General features: G+C 39.0%; 1 protein-coding gene across 2 annotated transcripts; it reads left to right on the top strand.

Moving 5' to 3' along the window:
• The first annotated feature begins 682 nt into the window (after positions 1–682).
• On the top strand, positions 683–20,621 carry CCDC34 (coiled-coil domain containing 34). Of its 2 annotated transcripts, none has more exons than XM_072421831.1 (7): positions 683–792; positions 3,025–3,281; positions 4,006–4,144; positions 6,191–6,298; positions 13,452–13,610; positions 14,924–15,065; positions 19,253–20,621. In XM_072421831.1, exons 2-7 carry the CDS (start codon positions 3,043–3,045, stop codon positions 19,471–19,473), a joined length of 1,008 nt encoding a protein of 335 aa, XP_072277932.1. In that variant the 5' UTR covers positions 683–792; positions 3,025–3,042; the 3' UTR covers positions 19,474–20,621. The 2 variants fall into 2 exon arrangements, with proteins under 2 accessions (XP_072277932.1, XP_072277933.1); XM_072421832.1 differs by having other exon boundaries at positions 717–811.
• The last annotated feature ends 1,321 nt before the right edge of the window (positions 20,622–21,942 follow it).

The following is a 21,942-nucleotide window of genomic DNA, read 5'->3' as shown; positions in this document are numbered from 1 at the left end:
AAGGAGATATGTTGCTTTTGGTTGAATGGTTGTCGCTGGCATATTTGTAACCTGCAAATCTGATTGCCTGCAACGTGTTTTGCTTCACCTGGCTGCATAGCAGCATTTTGCAGTGCGCCTGGGAGCGCTATAATGTGGGGTTTTAAATTGCAGATCTGAAAAAATTCAACTGATTACAAATAATGAACATAAAAACAATGTATGGTAGAAGGTAGGTTGATTATAGTGACCACCACACACATTTCCAAAATAAAAGTGTCCTTGAAAACTAAAGATAGCTCTTAGATTGTAAGCTCTTCTGTGCAGGGTCCTCTCCTCCTCCCGCGTCTGCATTTGTCTGTCATTTGCAACCCCTATTTAATGTACTGCGCTGTGTGATATGTTTGCGCTATATAAATACTGTTTATTAATAATAATATTAATAACAATAATAGCTGGTAGTCCTGTGTTTTATTTCAGTATTAGGACTGTAGCAGAGGCTGGAAGGGTGGGAAGTTCCCTGCTCAGCCCGCCCAGCCATTCTATTCAATGCATAGCCGTTGACAGCTGCAGCCACAAGCTTTAAGGAAGCTACAGATACAAAGTATCAAGCGTTGCCAAGGAGACCGACGAGGACCGTTCCCGGTCTGTGTTGGCAACGCCAGGCGGGGCTACAACAATCCCAGAAAGCGTGCGCTATGATTGGCCGGGTGGCGCTGTGGATGACGGGATTGCTGTCCGGCGCGGCCATCTTGAATACTGGCTTCGGTTGGATTTGTGTGAAGGAAGATTCGGTCTCTCCGTTAATACCGGGTAGGCAGACATTTGTGAGGTATAGTACGGGCAGGGACTGTATTATTATATCTGTTTCCTTTTTGATGAGCTGTAGCGCAATGTTCTCTACCAAGCTAGGCCTGGCAAGGCTGTAGCTAGAGAGTGTCTCTGTACTGCAGGTCTTATGGTGTTGGTATTATGTTTGCTGTGCCAGTGGAGCTCACATTGTACAGCCCCTGACATATTCACTCACACAATATTATTGTGCATTATTAGAATCAATGCCATATGTAGTGTATAGCTGATGTTCTATCACATAATGCCCCTTTACCTCCTTTCTACGTGCCCAACCTTCACCCCTTCCTACCTGGTGCCTGATAATACCCTCAGTGCCTGATAATACCCTCAGTGGCTAAGCCTAAGGCCATTATTGACCCATTGTGATCTGCCATGGACACCACTACGATCCCAGTTGCTTCCATTCAAGTGAATGGCAGAGGTTGAGACCCTTTATTTGCATGCAGCTGCAGCAGATAGCAATGTAGTTTGCAAAATCCACATGCCACTTTTGTCTGCGTGGCTGTAAGCTGAAGATCTGCAATGCAGCAGCATGCAAATCTTTTTGCCTGCAATGCAAATTGCTGTGCAGCCCGCCGCATTGTTTGCCATCAAAGGGTCCTCAGAGTATGTTTAGACTAGCCAGAGAAAAATGTGCTACAGGTATTTATCATTCCCAGGCACCTACTGGCATCATCTAGGAGATCAGGAGTGGTAACCAGAAGGCATTTTCAGGCGTTTAGCAGAGCAGTCTTTTTCTTTTTTTCTTGATTTGAAATCACCTAAAACTGCCTGTAGAAGTGATGCCAAGTGGTTCCAATTCAAAAAGATGGCAGGGGTGGCAAACTATCTTGAGGCACTGCATGTGACAACGCTTCCACTATCAACCACTTGTATAAAGAAAAAAAAGATTTGTTTCAATGTTAACCATTCCACTCCAAGTCTCTTATGTTCCAGGCACCTAGAACAGAACCAGTTTCTAGAGGCAGTGGATCTCCTGTGCTCATACCATGTTCTGGAAACAAGATAATTCACGTATACATGCCAAGCTCTAGAGCAGTGTTTCTCTATTATTTTTACTCGAGGGAACCCTTGAAATGATTTTCAAGTCTTTAGGGAACCTCTAATAATTACTGTATTCACAGCTCACAGTACATGGTGGGCAGACGGCCTCCTAAATTGCTGGTTAGGAGAAAGAATGTCATTCTTTTACAGATATTCAAAAAAGTCGGTACGCCGATTGAGAGACACTGATCAAAGACAATGTGACTTCTGTATTATTAATATTATACAGTATTTATAAAGCGCCGACATATTACGCATTGCTTTACAATGTCCATAGTCATGTCACTAGCTGTTCCTCAAAGAAGGTCACAATCTAATGTCCCTACCATAGTCATATGACTTTAATACGGTCAATTTTGGGAAGCCAGTTAACCTAACTGCATGTTTTTTGGATGTGGGAGGAAACTGGAGTGCCTGGAGGAAACACATGCAATCATGGGGGACAACCTGCAAATTCCATGCAGGTTGAGAGTCTCCTGGCTGGGAGTTGAACCTGGTGCTAACCACTGAGCCACCATACTGCCAGTTCCACTTCTGTTCCTGCCAGTTTTACTGTTTCTAGAACCTGGCATGTGCCAAGTTAACAAAAAAAAAAATTGGAGATGCAAAATGATCCATGGGTCTCTGCCTCTCGCAACTTGCTTTTCAGTATGTTGCAGCTTTGTAATATTAACCATACAGTAACTGATGAGATGGCCAGCTATCTGTCAGGTTCGATGGATGGTCATGATGCTGTAGCCACATTGAAGTGCATGGTCACAAGTATGTCGATGAAACATGCTGGGGAGCTGTTCATTAACACATCAGTTTGTACTGTAGGGAGTTGTAGGGTGAAAACGCAATTACAGTGGCTTTTACTGGGGTAGTGTGGTCACCTATGGGACAGGAGTTCCAGAGAACCTGGTACTGGTTGGATCACTATGTTCAAAAAAAGGCAAAAGAAGTCTGCATAAAAAAACGCAATTCAAAAAAAGAAGCTGAGCAATGTATTAGGGTTTTTTGCACTTTAAGTTGGTTTGTGCTTTTACAGATGTAATGGGACAGAATGGGTTTTACCCATACTTTTCATTGGAGTATGACATGCCACTCTAGAAATTGCTTCCTGTGTTTGCATACTATTTTATAATCTGTCTTTCTATTTTCTTTTAGGGAGTTGGGCATTCAGTTATGTCTTGCAGTAGCAGTGGTACCCGATCTCCAGAGGGCGGCCGTTCCCATTCCACCCCTCAAAAACACTCCAAGACAGAATCCTTAATGACACGCTCAAAGAGCTTTGATGTTGGCAACACAGAAGATTCCCCATATTCCTTATCTCCCATCTACCTTGACAGTTTTGAGACTGAGAATGATGGCCGTGACTCACATTCAAAGATACTGGAGGATTACTCTGAAACAAAGTGTCCTGGGTAATATTTATAAGTTATATTAGAAGTGTAAAAAGGATTTGGCAATAAATTATTTAGTTACACATAACCAAGCCTTATAATTAATCTGTACAACAAGCCCCCACTGATCTCTGTAGCTGCAGGTGCAGCTGAGTAATAAGTCTTTAAAATATACAGCACAAAGATCTTTAAGCTACTCCTTTGACCATGCTGTGTTACCCTGATATAGGTTAGCAGAAATAACCATGGTACACAGCTCATGTCCCACTTCCTGACCTGATAGAAAAATACTCCCTTAGCCGCTCTCTTCGCTCCTCCAATGACTTACTAATGACTTCCTCACTCATAACCTCATCACATGCAAGGGATTAATGAATTGAAATTAAATTGAATACAAGTTTTCTGTTACTTTTAGGTAATGGCTTTTACACATAATTTATATCGGTTCATACAAACACCCTCTATCCATCTGATACTTGCCCAGGTCTATTTGTCAAATTGGAAAACTCATTGTGGCCCTGAGCCAAAAAGTTTGCCCACCTCTGGTATAGTGGGTTTAGATCTTTAGTGCTTCTGCTGTGAACATTGAGGATGAATTGAGCCACGCTGCCTGCAGTTACATCGGTTAGCAGGTTCTTGTTTAAGCTTAGCTTGAGATATACTTTCAATATATAAAACATATACATTATTTTGGCTATGCAGTATAAAATGTAATGTTAATATGTCACCAACTGATCTCTTATAGTGACCTGAACTTGGATAAAAGTAAAAGCACCTCGGTAATTGAACGTTCTCTAGCAGATATGCACCTTTCTCCTTGGGAGACATGGTTACTTAACAAGGAAAAACAATGTCGTATTGAACTGCAGAGGAAAATATTGGAGGTAAATATGACCTAACATTTAAAAATATTTTCAATCTGTTTTTTTGGAAAGAGCAGATAACCAACAGGAGGGAAAAGGTATCTGGGAATCACTTTTGTCCAAATTGTAGACAATAAAAATCTTTACCACATCTTGCAGCATGCAGTTGTTTTTTTCCCTATTTTGAGTAAAATAAATATGAAATTGTATAATAATATTATTCTTGTAATCAACCAGCAGATTGCAAGTTAGGCTTCTTTTCACATATTTCCAGTTTTTTTTACCTCCTGTTCCAATAACTCCAAAACCCCAGACTGATACTGCACATCTTGATCTGAGTTACTTTCTATGGAGTAAAGAACCATTCATAGAGGTGAATGAAGATCAATATTTGCATGCTTGACAGGGCCAAGGTGGAACTGTTTTTGGAAAAACATACTATGCAGTGCAAACAATGAAGTTCGCAGGATGAAAGTGATAGCCAACTTGGAGTCTACTATGGGTGGAGATCCTTAAAACACAACTTTTTTATGTGATGTTGTCCTAAAGAATTGCCATTTAATGTAGACATGTGATGAAATAATTATAGGATTTAGTTTTTGGTTTCATCCTGCCCTTTTCACATACCCACTGTTTTTTTGCAATCTTCTTCTTTTACGTAATGCTGGAGGTACAGCTATGGAGTACAATGAACTACCAGCCTTCCTTCTGGGACACATTCTATAAAAAGGTGCCTGTACTTTTGCAGTGTTGTAGGGACAGCAACCACCTGGGAGTGCAGCCTTGTCCTGGGCAGACTTGAGTTTTCACTCATTAGATTTGCTGGATCTTGAGGTTTTACCACCTAATAGCAGAGGCGAATAAGTGATTGAGTGTGCCTTTAAATCTTGCCTTTACCTGTAACATTTAACTATGCTAGCATATCTACTAAGAAAACCCGGCATTAGTTCTGCACATGTCTGCTGATCCACCAGATTGAAGATGTAAAGGGAACCATCTTTATTTGGAGGAGAGGTGGTGTGTCTTTCTGAGTCATTCAGCTGCAGGAACCTGAGATCCTGCATTTAGGTTTGTAGTAAAGTAATAATCTGAATCTATACATTAGTGAGCCCCTTTGAGGGACAGTTTGTGATATGACCATGTCAACGCTGTTTAATATGTTGGAGCTATATAAATATTGTGTAATAATAATAATAATTGAGTAAAAGACCCAAGCATCTGCTGGCTATAAAAGGTAAATACTTATTGTGATATTTCATCTCTATCATCTCATTTCTCCTAAATACATAAAAAATGTGGAAACACTCTTCATTCTCTTAAAACTGTACCTGGAGCAAGACTGAGAACTTTTTTCCTCTTTGGAGTCCAGGGGTTTAGAATTTACTTTTGGGTGGAGGGGAAGTTAGGTAAACCTGATGATTTTGCTCTTTAAGGGCAAAGCAAAGGTTCACTTTATCTCAGCTTCCTTCATTGTGACATTTGACAGTACAAAGTCTGAATTTCTAAAGAATGTAAAAGTTCAGTGGTTGGTGTCAGAAAGTAAGGTTTATTCTTGACTTGGGGATAGGACTCGGGGTCTAGCACCCAAATGGCTCCACAGTGCCACAAGAGACATTTGAAGAATAAGCCCTGGTTAAAAAAGCCAGGTCACGCTCACTGGACCTTCCGTGACAAACCAGAGGTCTGTTTTTCTGCCAGCTTCTGCTTTTCCATGTAAGAGTGAACTTTAGTCACCTAGCTTTAGTCAACAGATACCATTTGTGTTAGGGGCTGGCAGAAAAGTCGACTTGTTTACCCTGGAAGGTCCCCTTTAACAAATAAAAGGAATATATAAAAAAAAAAAGAGTTCCTCTGCAGATCCTGGAAGCTCACACAGCTGGAATATCACCTTATTATAAAGCTGGCACAATGTTTCCTCCAGATTGCATTTTTTACTTCATTTGTTTGTTATTTCATCTAATTTCTTCCTGTTTTGTATATTCAGTGTCTGTGCTAAATACTTTGCTGTGTAACAAATGTCTCAGTTTTAGGCCTCATTAATTACAATGTCTGCCTTGTGTTGCCCAGGAAATGAGACAAGAAGAAGAAAAGAGAAAAGCTCAAGAGAAAAAAGAGCTTCAAAAACGACTGGCAGAAGAACAACACAAGGAGTGGGTGCGGAAAAAACAAGAGCAGGTAAAAACTTGGTGCTTGGGCTTACTTATTAGATGTGTCTGTGCCAAGGATCATTAGTATATTAGTTTCCTCCACCCCCTAATCCTACCAGGTAAGCAACGTCTAGTGACCAACCCACATACTGATGGCTTGAAAATCTAAGATATGTGTCTGTTGTATATAGTTAACTTTTTACTTTTATTTTGTCAAGAAACACTGACTTCCAAATCCACCCTCCTTTGCTGCCTACCCATTCCAACATTTTTGGGGTAGGGTGGGGGGCAGTACTGTTACTCCCCAGGGACACTACACAAACCTTTTCTTGGTGGCAGATCCATAGAGAATGAATAGGGTTCTGCAGTGAACAGTTCTAGTTCCACTTACTGCCGCCAGCTGTGCAGATGCTGGCGCAATGCTGTGGTATGGCGTGACCCAATGGCAGGCAGGGTGCCACCAGCTTGAGAGCTGCATTGGATCCCTAGGTCTGAACCTGCCCCAAGTCAGAATGAATACTGGTATTGGAAAGCACAATAATGATCTAACATAAAGGGGCTTGGAAAAGGGCTGTCAAACACAACCGGCCATTCGGTGACTCTGCCTGAAGGTCACTAATACTTCCTTTTGTTAGAATTATTGGACCCAAAGCCTTTGCATTTGGTCACATGACCATCCAGCACAGGTACCCTGAGCAATTTCCTGCTTTTTTTATAGTTATACCTTTAGGACAGGATTGTTAAAATTGAGTGTGTGTTGTTTATTACTCTAGGTCTGCTTTCAAAAAAACAAAAATCTATTATCCAACTAGGAAAATCTACAGAATCGCCTTAGATATTTTTACTGGCTGATTTTTTACATAATTATAAGAATAGAATGTACCGTATCTCCAGTATTCTGAGCTGTGTCGTGCGTGTTCAAACACAACCTTGGTATGTAAAGGTGTGACCACTTTCTAAGTCAGGCCCAGCCTGTCATGTGTTAGTGGAAACAATAGTATTGATGTGTGTGCCAGATGCAGGCTCAGAATAGTAATTGAGTTATGCATTAACTCCAGCCATTGTTACTTTTCAGTGCATAGACCATGCATAATAAATTACTGAAACGATTTAGATACGTGCATGATGAACAATTTGGGTTGTGCCATATTTTTTAGAAACTAATACTAACCTTGGTGGAACATTTATTTCATTTGAGTGATATTGAACTTTGTGCCAAAACTTTTTAGTTGTACTTATACATTTTTATTACTTACTATTTACTTCTTCAATCCAGCATATGGCAAGCACGGTGTTTTCCACAGTCTCTTTTATCTGGGTGCACCACCCGGCACTTTTCAATAACCACCTGGCTGTTTTTGGGTGGTTACTGAAAAGTCGTGTCACAATACAGCGGCCACCATCCACCTACAACTTCTTCCAACACAGCTTATAAAAAATTCTGGGGAGAATACTGAAGCACAATGTAACTGAGTCACCTTATCTCCAGGTTTACTTGCAGGGACATTCTTCACTGTTGTTGGCACTTTTGGATTTTCTGTCTGTAAGAGCAAAAAGTCATTTACTAGAAACTCCAGCTTGCTATTTAAATTTTTATGGTGGTGCCCTATGTTAAAGTAGAACTTGAGGTTTGAATAAAATAAATGTTATTTATATAAAACTAAAAACCGGTAACATACTCTGTATTATGCACCTTTTTACTGGGGTTGCCCCCTGCAGAAGTCAATTTCCCTAGCAATCTTCTTTCCCATTCTATAAGCACCTTCTTACACTACAGCGCCTGATTGGCTCCTTGTACTGCTTCTCCCTCTTTCCGAGTTCTACTGTAGAGGTACTGCAATTGTTAAGACAAATTCTGGTGCTTTCACTTCTTGCATTGAAATAGATATACAGGTTTATTAACGAATATAAAAACTGTTCATATGTGTATTTTTATCTGATCGAGTTCATATTTAAAAGATACCTGAATTTTAAAAACATAAATTTAATATATTGCAGCCTACCGGTCCTTATGTGGTGGCTGCTTTAACTGCAATATATTTTGTAATTCAAGTTACACACATTTTATTTTTAATGATTGCATATACCCAATGACTTATTTTTTCTACTAAAAGTCAAATATCTACTAATTCAAGTTTACCTAATGCCCTGATTGTGATTTACCTGTATATTGTATAACTGCTCAGAAAATTAGGAGCTGCAAGCAAAAACTTGCATGTGGTTCAAGTATTGTCAGAAGAAATTAAAAAGGCCATGTTAAATCCACACAATGTACACAATTCAGCTCCTGCAAGTACACATAGATCATATGCGAACAATGAGCAATCACGTCCAGCAAACAGCACAAGCAAACACCAAGACGTCTATGTTTTACAAATGACCTGTCGGAATGGAATTTCTGTCTGTTTTTTCCATGATTCAGCCATGCGGCTATTGAATCCAGCTTGTAAATATCTATCACTTGGCTAGATTTATGTGCTGTCACTTTCTCATGAAAGTGCTGTAATTTCTGTTGGCTCTTACGTACAGTTAATTTGCTGTAAATGATGGTTCGGCAGTCTGCACTAAGCACGTTATAAGAAATTTCTGTGGAAGTGTTATCCTTCAATAGTGGACAAATATATGATGTCATAGTACCCTCGTGTGTCACTTTGCAAGGTTTATGTGCTCTCTCCTCTTTTCTCTCCTCCTTCCTCTATTCTCCTTTCTTTTATCTCTTCTCCATTCCTTTCTCTTCTCTCTTTTCTCTCCTGGCTTCTTTTTTTTCTCCTTTCCTTTCTCTCCTCTCTTTTTTTTATTTCTTCTCTTCTCCCTCTCTTCTCTTCTCTTCTCTTCTCTTCTCTTCTCTTCTCTTCTCTTCTCTCTTTTCTCTTTTCTTCTCTTCTCTTCTCCCCCCACTTTTCTCTCCTCTTATTTTCCTCTTTTCTCTCTTCGTGTCCTCTTTTCCTCTCTTTCTTCTTCTCTTCTCTTCTTTCCTTTTTTTCCCTATCTCTCTTCTATCTTTCTCTCCCTCCCTCATCTATTTCTCTTCTTCTCTCTCTATACTTTTGTGTGTGTATTCTTTCGGAATTTCTTGTGCAGTAAGCATTAACGTTAAATACGCAAACAGCTAATACACAGATGAAATACATAAGTAGGAGCACTGTCAAAGATATATATTTGTCCATTCATTCCTGAGATTGAGATTTTGTAGCATTGCCCTGTCTGATAGGGTCAGGAACTTGGTTTTTCTGCCCTGTGGAAACTACCCTTGTAGTCTGGCATTCACTGAACTGCCAAGGTTAGATGCTCTTTTTCAGCTAGGGTATCATCAAACATCAATTTTAATTACCTTATACCTTGCATTATACCACCCGTCTACCCCTATTTAGTACTTTTACTTTCTTTGCAAAACTCAGGGAATGTTGGTCCTGCATTGTACATGGTATGAGTGCCTGGACCAAAGGAGCAAAGAACAGAAGTGGCTTAGGGGAGCAGTAGCACAAAATGAAAATAGCCTGCCGGAGTGAGAGATGAGGAAAGTAGTCATAAGTGTGTTGGTTGTGGGGGAAGTCCAACTGAAAGGATAGTTTTAAACATTCCCTACAGTTCAGAATAAAGTTGTCATCAAAACAGATATAGAAGGTAAATCTTACATCTGTCTAAAAGATGATTTCCGTCTGTGTAAAGAAGAAAGTGCCATACCTCCCTGTTGTGTCTTCAGGACAAGAAGTGAAGATAATTCTGCCTAATGGTATACAGAAGGCAAATGGAGACCCTTCTGACCTCATTCAGGCTTTCTAACCTCTACACTTTAATGTATTTGAGCCACAGACAGCCATGTAATTACCAATCTCAGATGGAAGTCCACTTTCATATTTGGATTGGTTTACTTGAAAGTGATCTAAGGTGATAAATAAGCAGACACACATAACATTTTAATAACTAGTACAGGTATTATTTAGGACTAAATATTCAGATTTTGGATAAACCAAATCCTGATCGGTTTTCATTAAACCATTTCTGACCTCAATCTTCAGATTAAAATTCCTCAGCGCAATGCCCCATGCAAGGGAAACGTTAATCTGCATTCCACCCTGGTACCTTGTTTCGAATCTGAACTATCACTGACTGCACTGGTCTCACACTTAGGACCCTTCCAGACTTGCCATAGAAAAATGCAGACGTTAGCCGCTCCTAGCCGCCCCTCTTCAGCTTATATGCTGTCAACTACAGAGTTTGACAACTGCATTGTCTTATGGTTTAGTGGGTCCTCAAGAGGAAGAAAAGCAATGCCGTGGCCAAAAGCAACTTGCTTTCATAACCTGCACCACAGCCACATGCAAACTGGTTCACAAAGTGGTTCCCAACCACTCCCGCTTAGCTGGGAGCGAAGTTAAGCCTGCAGTAGAATGCTGCAGTCACCCACATGTCTGATAAAGAGACAATAACTTGTGGTTCCTGGGCAAAAACCTAGTGACTAAACGACGGACCACTAATGTGGACCATTGTAGTACTCACAGCAGGCCACCTCCTGCTTGTCATTCCTTTTCCCCACCTTATAGGACAGGCCACAGTTTCTGTACAGATTTTCTGTACAGTGCTACTTATTACTAACTATCATTCTGAGCAACAATTACAAATTATCATTATCAATGCAACGTTCAACCAAGACTTTTTTTTTTTTTTTTAAGGCGGTTGGGTAGAAATTGTAGGCAGTTGCAGCCTCTGTAGTGTGACTGAACTCTTTAGTAACCACCAAAAACCAGCCAGGTGGTTACTGAAAAGTGCTGGGTGGTCGCCCAGCTAAAAGGGATCGGGGGGGGGACACTAATTAATGGTTCTAGTCTGTTTGGTTCCCAATTGTGTCATTATTATTACAGCCGATTAAATGGCCAGTAAACTATGGGGTATTTATTACAGCAGTGTGTTGAATAAAACCTTTTATGTCTTTAAGAATACAGACTCTAAAATAATTTGGGTAGGCAAATAACTTATGGAGCTATTGTCAAGGTAGCCAAGGTATATGGATGCTGGCTAAGTTTGGTCCTGGGATCTAGGTTTTAATGGCAGCACTACAAATGCTCCACTTCTCTGTCCCTTTCTACAGTATTCACATGCAGCCTTGTTCTAGGTCCCTAAACGCATTTCACTTGATATACAGTTCAAAGCCGCACATCATAGATTCGTTCAAAAGTGGCGATGACAAGCCACAGCAAAGAAAAAGAAATTAGTACCGCAGTGGAGCTTATTCACAGAGTCAGTGCTTTTGTACAGTGACTTGTCACATCTCCACTTGTGAACAAACAGATCGAAACTTTGAATATGCTGTGGGTGATTTAGGACTTTTCTATCTAGGAAGCAGCCAATTAACCCACTACTTGGTTTTTGGGGAGAACAGGTTCCGTCTAGCTAAGCAACTCGTCGGCAGTTAATCAAGGAAATGCTGCAAGGAAACATATCCAACTACCGCCCCATGAAGTTGTTGTTTTTTCTCCACTAAGCCTGGGTGTTCTTTTTTGGTTTGCATAGCATCCTCGCAGCCATAGCTCACAGCCATTAAAAAATCTTCAACTTTTTGTCCCCAGACTCATAACTTCAATACACAGGATCCTTTACTAGAGCTGACTGCATGAGTAATAGTTGGGCATTGTTTTAAAAACCTGTTATTAAAGGATTATGACGATTTTAATATGGAAATCCATCTTGGAAGCTCTGTTGCCTATAATTTTTTTTTTTTTTGTATGTGAAAGATTGTTTTATATGTCTTTCAGATTGCATATAAAATGTGCCAGGTGTTCCCACATAGCTCTTGTAGAGGTATGAAGCAGGGAGAGTACAGTGTGACAATAAAAGGACTGCAATTATCTAGCCCTGGCACGCAGCCAGTCTCCTATTGCAGCTATTAGTAAATGTGGCTCCAAGAAACTGGTGGGGCCATTTGCGAAGGGTATAATTAGCAAATCAGAAGCTTCAGTCTATGTCATGCAATAGTTCTGGCTCCACTGAAAATAAAGCAGAACAAATAAAATAGGAAGCAAGGGATTACGCAGAGACATGCAATAGCTGCTACGGATTCAGGATAAAGAAGTCAAATTGAACGAGGCTGAATGAATTGCCTTTTTTCCCTTTTATGTAATTTTGTATTTATTTCTCTTCACTCTTTCCGTCCGGGGGCAGAGGGGAAGTGCAAAATAGCGTGCAGGGCATCCAAAGACAATTATTTAAATATGCCCTTTGGAACATGGATTGCACAGAGGAAAACCTAATTTCCTTTTTGCTGTTTGGAAAGAAATTCCTTTTTTTTTCTTTGTTAATGTTCTGTTTTGTTTTTTTACATTTAGCTTTGTAACATTTATCATTGAATTTTCACAGTTTCTTGAATGAAAGCAAATGTAGACTCACCACTACATTTCAATTATTGATGCCCTTTGGATAAATATAATAAATATTTTCCTTGTTTTAACCTTTGATATTTGCCAACTGCTGATCTACTGCAGACAATTCCTGGCTGCATGCACTTCAGTGATGGATGCATGACTTTTTTTTTTTTTTTTTAGCTAGGGGTTACTGATGATAATACCAGAGCACCATGCCTGTGTAATGTGTATTAAAAAGCACAACTTCCTTACGATGATATGATGGTAAGGATGTAGGAGCACATTTAGGAGACCGGGACAGAGCATTGTCCCTCTTTAAATAGAAGCCACTGTCTCATTATTTTAAATGTCGGAACTGCTGGTGTTTAAGTGCACTCATTAAGATTTAATGGTGCTCCAAATACCACATTCAATCTAAATGAACAAGCTGGGTTTATGTAGACCAGTGTTTCCCATTCAGGGTATCATGGAACTCCAGGGTTCTTCTAGAGGTTGTTGGGAGATTTTTGGACAATGAGCAGTTTGTGATGATCTTTTTGGTTATCTGTAAGGGTGAGATTTCCCCCACTTGCCAGCAATGTAAGAAAAATTTCCTATTGTGAGCTGTGGATGCAGTAATCATAGCAGGGCATCCCTAAAGACCTGCAAGTTATTTCCATGGTCGAGAAAGGCTGCTCTAGACAATTAATTAAAGACAAGTACAGTGGAGACATTGGTGGATCATACTCTGATGGTTAGGATGTTATGGGATACTTTAATTTGATCTTTTAAAGTTTACAGGAAATCAAAAAGTTTTTTTATTCTATTGCATATCCCAATTAGGAAAGAAAGGAAAAGGAAGAAAAACTTCTAAAAGAAAAGCAGGAGAAGGAACTACAAGAACAACGAAAAAGTTCCATACAAGAGAGGAGCAAAGAAAAATATCAAGAATGGTTAAATAAAAAGAAAACGGAGGAGCAGGAGAGAAAACGCAAAGAAAAGGTATGTTTTTATGCCCTGCACATTGTGTATATGAATATATAAAAATATAATTTCTTTTCTCTATACATACATACATGTGACCATTTAGTTAGATTTGGTTTAGTTTAAATTTAGTTAGTTCAGTGTTTCTCAACTAGGGTTCCTCCAGAGGTTGTTAGGGGTTTCTTGAGCAATGAGCAATTTGTGTCAGGTTAAGTGACACCAATGGCTTTTTGGCTATCTGTAAGGGTGATATTCTTCCCAACGACCAGCAATGTAAGAACCATTCTTCTCACTGGTCACCATCCTAATATACTGTGATCTGTGGATATAGTAATTAAAAAAGGGATTCCCTGGGGACCTAAAAATTATATTAAGGGTTTCCACCATTTTTAAGTTTTTCTTTTCCTAACGAAAAATGCAGTTGAATGCCTTCTGATCCAGCCTATACAACAAATACCAAAAGGTTTTTAGTTTTCAAAATCAGAACAACTGATATCCTGAAAGAGTTAAAGAACTCGCTATCCTTTTATTTTTTTCATGTTTATAATAACCCATGGAGACAGAATTTCTTGTTTTAAGTTTTATCAGTATTTCCCTTTGAAATTGCTGTCACCTATTTTTTCATGCTCCACATTTTTTATTTCTCTGCACCTGAATTTTGCGGAACTTTTATTTTTAGCTGTGTTTAGTCTTTTTCTAAATAAAATTGTTAACTGTGGTTAGAGCTGAAAATAGTTTCTTGCTAAGCAGGTAGTGCTGTTCCACGAATGAAAGCCCTTGAGCGCTAATTAAAATGTAATTTTCTTCTGTGGTGAGTGAACAAACCTTTCCGGAAGACCCATACTATTTACACTTTAACCATTTTGTGGGCAAAGCACATTTTTGAAGCCCTGAATTACAATCCCTCCTGGAAAAGTAGAGGATATTAATAAGTTCCATAAATACATTTATGGAACATTTGTAAAATCACAAATAACAAACCTTGCTGAGGTAAAGGGCCCAGGGGAGACTGCAGAGCAGCCTATATTTTTTAATGAACTGTGCCGTGATCGGATACAGGCCTGTCTTTGCAGTTTTGCAGAGCACAGTGCCTCCCGCATTAAGAGGCCATTACAAATAGTACATGGCACATTCAAATGGCATTCTGCATCAGAAGATGAAAGAGATGTAGGACCTCTCGGCATACTTTATTTTTTCAGACTGTTCAATATTTATTAAGGAGGCGTCTAGGATTCTGGTACCCTTTGCGGAGTCTTTATGGAAAGGTGAATGAGGGCAGAGGTAATGAGGAGGTAATTGGGTTCTTATGTCTTTTTTTTTTTTTTTTATAGGAAGAAGCCGAGAAACGTCTAGCTGAGCAGAGAGCTAAGAAAGAAAAAGCTGAGCAGATATTTAAGGATTGGCTGGAACAAGCTAAAAACAAGCCACCGCCAACTTTAAACAGCTATGGCTATGTCAATGGGAAACTAACAGGTATGTTACTAGTTTTGTTGTGTAGCATAAAAATGCCATTGGTTGCTTCCTATACACGTTTTCTCCTGGAGCAGGAAACTTTTTGCACATACAGCACCATCTGCAGGGTGAATCTAGTATTGTGGGTTGGCCGCTCAGTTGTTCTAGTCCAGCAAAAGTGCAATGCAAAACGACAGGTTCTCTTTAATTGTACCCTCTCCATATACCTTTTTTTTTAAAGTATGCTGCCATGCTCTTAAGTTACTTTACAGTTGAAAGGAGCATGTAATTTGCTCTCCCTTCTTTACTGTTTGGGGCCTATCATAGATACAGGAGCAGTAATAGAAACATGTGTATGTGCTGCTTGGTGGGGGAAGATGAGCAATAAAGTGAGTTTGTTACTTTTCTCTGCAGCAACAAACAACAGTTTTCCTTAAATATAACATTCTCTTATATTTCCATAAGACAGCTCCATAGATAACGGACCCTCCTGTAGTTTTCAATTAAGCTTGGCTCCAAGGAACCAAAAATCTACTGTACCTTTCCAGTGGGGTATCTCCCCCAGCCTGCCAACTTACCTGTCCGTGTTCCAGCAACGCCTTATTTTCCTTCTATTCTATTCTTTCCTGATTATCTTTGGCTATCTTGTTAGGCCGTGCTGGGATGATATAACCATACATTATCCCGGCACACAAATATGAAACTGGGAATGCAAAGTTTCCTGGCAACATGTGCAGCTCAGCTTTTTTGCCAGAAGCCTGGTACAATCAGACAGGCAAGTCACATTATTGCAGAGGGGACATTGCCTGTCCTATTCTGCAATATTGACCTTCCCAATCATACAATATTAAAAGTAACTTTCATCCCATATTTAACAATATATAAAAGTTTGGCCAACCCTGAAAAAAAGTGGATGACGGCACTGGACAGGATGGTGAACATCCATGGTGAATACATAGTGCTTTCTGGCTGTTAAAAAGAAAAGCGGCGCATACAAGAGACTGTGGAGAAACAAGGTAGAGTCCAACAGGGGCCGGGTCTCAGAGACAAGGCTGGCCCTGGAAGTGGCACTGTCGGATGGACGAGTTATTGGTTGGCATTGGCAAGATGGAGTAAGGTACTCTCACGTGGGTCAATGGTTCAGATTCCAACCATGCAGACAAATAAATTATTTTTTTCTGGATGGCAGAAAGTGGTCATGAAGAGGCCTGGTCAAAACTGTGACTTCTGCAACCCCTCTTCCTATACTACTAGCCACAGTTATTATTCGAAGGGCTGATTTGCTTTGCCCCTACCATTGTATCCCCATGCCTTGGATCTGCCAAGTGTGAAATGTAAGTACTATAAGGCATTGTTATGTTCCATAGCATTTTAATGAGGGGACTTTTGTTTTCTCCTGGCACCCTGATACAACTCGACTGCTTATAAAACTCTGTTTGATAAGTGCTGAATTTTAATACAAATTTTCCTTTTCATTTCATCCCAGAAGTGTCGGAAACTTTTTAAGATTTTTTTTATAAGCATGAAAACAAATGTACTTTTTTCCCCATTTAACATTTTACAACCTATACAATAATGGTGTTTTCTGTATGGTAAATACATTTACTGCCTTTCTAGAGTGGAGACAGGCCAGGCATGCTTTTCATACCTTTGTTGGAAGCTCATAAAGTGCTGACAGTTTTCATTGCTGTCTGAAAACACTCCCCTCCCCTGTACATAACATATGCCAGAGCTTGCTCTCAGGGTTCCTCTGAACCATTTGGTTGCTGTGTCCTTATAGCAGAAACATACTGACATTGTGAGCTTCACACATTCCTGCTGTCAACCAATGTCTAGGCATCTGTATTCGGGAACTGCGATAGTCACAGGTCACTGGCTCATAGGCCCTATATTCCTGGAGAGGCAAACTTCGGGTTCTTTCTGTGGCATGTGTATTTTGTCACACTTATCCCATGGGATTGACAGATAGATAACCTTCATGGTTCACCCAAAGGACTACAGACAGGATATAAATAAATCATTTTGTTCCAAAGACAACATTTAAATGGAAAACTATACAAATCTATACAATTTTATTTATTTTTATAAAGAGATTGGTTAACCATGCACATCCATATACAAAATATTTATTAACACTTACTTTTTACAGATTAAATGATCTGTCAGATATGAATATACAAAATCAGATCACTTTAACATGCCCATTTTCCCCATGGTGCACGGAAGAGATAAATTTCAAATCCAGTTACGGACGCATACGGGTCTCCTTATAAAAGTAGTGAATCAGACATTCACTGAAACATTTCCTGGTAAAGAATGCTCAAGGTTCATGTGTTTAATGACAGCGATTGATTCTCCACCAGGGATTTTTTTCTGCTAATGTCAGATTCACTTCTTTACAAATAGACCCCATAGGTTCATGTTTTTGAATCTGTAGTCTATTCTACAGTATTAATCAGACAGTGGTATGTAGTGCATGCTTTTGGTTTAAATAGAATAGTCTGGTTTGGTTAATCATATGTCAATTGGTTTGCATATATTGCTAAGATAACAACAAGAGACTATATACAAATACAAAAATAAGGTTACTTGAAGTATAACTAAGGTATGCAGTCAGAAAGGCCGTTATTGTAGAAAGGGTCAGGCAATGTCCCTTCTTCAATAAAACAGACGGACCTCCTGATTGCTGTATTCTTCTGTCAAAGAATGGATGCTGGGGATACCTGGCACATCCCAACTGCTGGAAATGAACTCTCTTGCAGGCATCATCCCTGCATGGCCAGTTAAGATAGCCGACGATCAAAACCAGGGGGAGAAATAAAAAGAAAAGGGTAGTGACAGGTGAGTGTATTTTTAAAAAAACTTGTAGTCAGGCAGGTAAGGTTATTTTCTTGCAGAAGTCCTCAATAAAGGACCTGGCTGATCGCATTTTTTTGAAACAAGGGTTTAGTTTCATTTAAAGTTCTAAAGGCACACTCAAAAACATTACTGTAAAAGTAACCTTGTGATGAATCAATGCAGTACGGACGACCTACTTACTACTTTAGTTTTAAATACAAACAATGAAATAGCAGAAGTACAATACATTTCCTTTTTTCTGTAATGTGTTGAACCTGGAATATACCTGCTGGTGATGCTGGAATGCTCTGTTTGCTGCCTTCCATACAGGAAGCTTGGAAGTTAAAAAAAAAAAAAAAAAAATGCTGGTTCAATAACATTTCTCACTGCAACTCAACAGAGAGAGGTGGTTGTTCCAAATGGAGCAAAGATGCCTAATACTTTGTACATTCTTTAGAATTCTTTTTGGTAAAACGTAGGTAAGTTTTTATGCATTTGTGTGTTCTCATTGTGTAATTTTTAAAAGATGGGTGAGAAGAGCTTGTTCTCTTTAAAACATACTTGGGCCAAGAGGATATGTACAAGGGATGGTCCTCCGTAACCATGCATGAAAGTTTATCTTCAGCTGCCTTTTAAAGTTCCTACGTTATTATTATTATTATTATTAATAATAATAAACAGTATTTATATAACGCCAACATATTATGCAACTCTGTACATTAAATAGGGGCTTCAAATTACAGACAGTGACACAGGAGAAGATGACCCTGCCCCGAAGAACTTACACATCAATGGATAAAAAAAAAAAATTGTGTCAATGAGCAGAATGAACAAAAGGATTTCTTGTGTGCTGCTGCTCCTTCAGTGTCCAATCACAGGCTGGAGTCAGAGACATTACCTAGCTCTTGTTTTACCTGTAGTACCTCCGACCTCCTACCCAGCTCTGATTTATTGTAGAGCTGCCTATATCTGAGAATTGTATAAACAGAAATTTTAATTCATTTGTTATGTATTTATAATCTTTTTCCAGATCGCATGTATTGTGCAAGGTGCATGTACTCATATGCCCGAATGGGTTAAAAGTTTTGTGTTTCTGTATAACAGATATGTTTTAGTTTAGACATTTAACTGTGCCCATGTGGGGCTTAACACTTAATAAAATGGGAAAAACACCAGAAACAAGTTACAGAACACATATGTAAAATAAACCACTATGAAGGGTAATACAGTTATACATTGATAAGGTCATAATAAAACAGATGTGCCGTCTGACCCCCCCCCCCCCCAGTTCATCCACCCACCCACACGTATTACTGTAAACCACACATCCTGAAGTCTCCTGTTCTCATATTGTATTCTTATTTATTTAGGGTATTATGACGGAAGTTCCTACCCTGCACCAAGCTTTTATAATCCAATACCATGGAAACCTATCCCTGTGCCTCCACCACCAAAGGAAAATGTCAAAAACCCATCTGGAAATAAGAAGAAGAAGAGAGCAGCTTCAAGCTTGGCATGTAGGCCTGCTACAGCTATGCCCTACAAACCCAAAGACAATCTTCGTGTTGGTGTAGGAATGGTCAAGAGATAACTTTTATCAGACAACAGAAGTTTCCTCAGCCAATTTGGTTAACCCTTTCTGCAGTCACTCAGCTACCTTCCAGCGGTAATGGAGGAATGCAATTAGGGTATGCTGCATTGCTGAGAGAATAATTTGAACAACTCCAATACTTTTGCTGTGTTCTTCTAGGGTGTATTGCTCCAGAGTACCTGCAGCTACATAGGCCAGTGAAGGCTTTTTTTACAGTAAGTACAGATAAATCCTTAAGCAGTTGTATGTATGTGGTTTATGGACCCACAACCACTATTGTGGTTTTCCGACAGTTATATTTCATTTCTTTTGAAATCAATACTTTTTTAACATTTTTTGATATTATGTTTTATAGCTATTTATGTAAAATTTTAGTTTTTTAAATAGAGTACACACATGACACAAAATGATACATTTTCTAAAACAAGAGGTCATAGTGTCTAAATAAAACATTGGATTGAGCATATACTCAGAAGTAGGAAGGGGCTGTGTCATTCCTCCATATTCTTTCCCAATTCTTTCACTTGTGTCTATAAATTTTAGCCTTAGCTGTTGGATAGCTTCAATAAATCAGGCCTAATGTGTATGTGAAACACAAGTACACCAGATCATCCACAACAGCTGTTGAGTACAGACAGATTTATTCTTCAATTGATTCTACAAAGAGTACCTGCTTAGATTACCCCATAACTTTTACATCTAGGTGAACATGAGACCCGATTACTTGCTGACACAGTATGTACATATCCAGTGTAAAGAAAATATCATACATCCTGATAGGATTTATCCTATTTTTAAAGATACACTTTTTAGCTATTTTTTTGTTCATAATTTTTTTTGCTTACTTACTGCAAAATGTTGTGAAAAGCAAAATCATTTCTGCTTTTAATACAAACTGTTGTCCATGGCATTTGGTATCATGCTTATGCTTTCCAGCCAGTACTAAATAAAATGACAATTGGAATGTTTAGCTCTTTTAACAGGGTCTTTTCTTGCCCCAGATTAGTTTTTTTTCACTTTGCGGATTTTGTTTATAATTTTGTAAAAAAAATATTTTTGTAATTTTAAATTAATTTGTTTTGGCATTGTTTTAAATGTGATGTGTATTTTTATATTTATTTCCTAATAAAGTTAACTAGATTAGCAAACATGCAGTTCTTGTTTTCATTTAGTTCTGTGCAGTTTATACTTTGGCCTGGCAAGTCTTTAAAAAAATGATTATGAGGATTTATCGTTTTGATTTTAATTGGCCTGGCTGTGTTTGGCTAACATGACACATGTAAATCAGACCACCACATTATTTTACCATTATTATTTACTCATATATATTGTGCCAACATATTACGTAGCGCTATACAAAGTCCACTGTCATATCACTAACTGTCTCTCAAAGGGGCTCACAATCCAATGTCCCTACTATAGCTATATGTCATTAACACGGTCTAAGGCCAGTTTTGAGAAGTCAATTAACCTAACTGCATGCTTTTGGGATGTGGGAGGGAACTCGAGTGCCCAGGAAAAACCCAAGCAGACATAGGGAGAACATACAAACTCCTGTACTGATATTCGAACCTGGGACCCAGCACTGCAAAGGGAAACATGCTAGCAACAGAGCCAACCTTGCTGCCCACACAAAAACATCTTTAAAAAAACTTAAACTGTAGAAATCGTGTTAAAAAAAAGGAAAGGGGGTGAGCTAGAATTACCTGTTTGCTCCCTGCAACTGATCTTTTCCTTATTGCAGACCTACTGTGTATTGTTATTTATCATATCTGATTGTTGGTGGGAGAGTATATAAATATGCAGCAGGAGAGGTGCGGTAAATGGACATGGATAAAGGAGTTGCAAAGTGAGAAGTAGGTTCCTCTCCAGCAAGAAAAAACATCAGCAGCACAGTAGTGACATCACCAAATTTCGGTTCAAAATTAGTAAGACAAAGGCATTAAACTGATCTCACATTGCATATACTGTATACAGCTATAAGTACAGTATAAGTGGTTAACTAAAATCCCACTTTAAAAATGTTGGTGTCAGACAGGTCCTTGCTACAGTGATGTGCCTTCTCAAATAAGTTTTCCTATCTGCTGTCAAAATTTCCAGGAATCATGGCTTCTCTTGTGGATGCTGGGACTGAATTAATCCCCATGCACCTGTACAGGAGTTACACCTTCCCTGTCCAACCAATTAGGATGGAAAAAAATCAGGAAGTGGAATAAAAGAAGGGAAAAGCTGGTGATGGCTATGATGGAACCAAAACAGTTTAGTATCCCCAGGGTTTAGTTCTGCCAATTGCTACAGGAAGTACACTTCTACTTGTTTTAGAAGAAATTGTAAATGACAAAATGTACATTTTTCAGGCTACTGCTTTATGGACAATTTCTAGGTGTTTCTTGTACAATACCTAAACTTTTTGAGTTCAGGGCAACTTTAAAAGTACACCTAAGGTCTATTGTAAGCACTTTACTTGTC

This window comes from Pyxicephalus adspersus, chromosome 9, assembly GCF_032062135.1.
Source record: "Pyxicephalus adspersus chromosome 9, UCB_Pads_2.0, whole genome shotgun sequence".
Lineage (NCBI taxonomy): Eukaryota > Metazoa > Chordata > Amphibia > Anura > Pyxicephalidae > Pyxicephalus > Pyxicephalus adspersus.
The sequence above is the reverse complement of the archived record's forward strand: the minus strand, read 5'-3'. Positions and strand labels throughout refer to the sequence as shown.

Excerpts from the sequence above, each read along its gene's own strand:
- CCDC34 (XM_072421831.1), top strand. The coding sequence starts at position 3,043 with ATGTCTTGCAGTAGCAGTGGTACCCGATCTCCAGAGGGCGGCCGTTCC. Across the intron at positions 6,299-13,451 it reads TGCGGAAAAAACAAGAGCAG|GAAAGAAAGGAAAAGGAAGA; the intron begins GTAAAAACTTGG and ends TATCCCAATTAG. Across the intron at positions 15,066-19,252 it reads TGTCAATGGGAAACTAACAG|GGTATTATGACGGAAGTTCC; the intron begins GTATGTTACTAG and ends TTATTTATTTAG.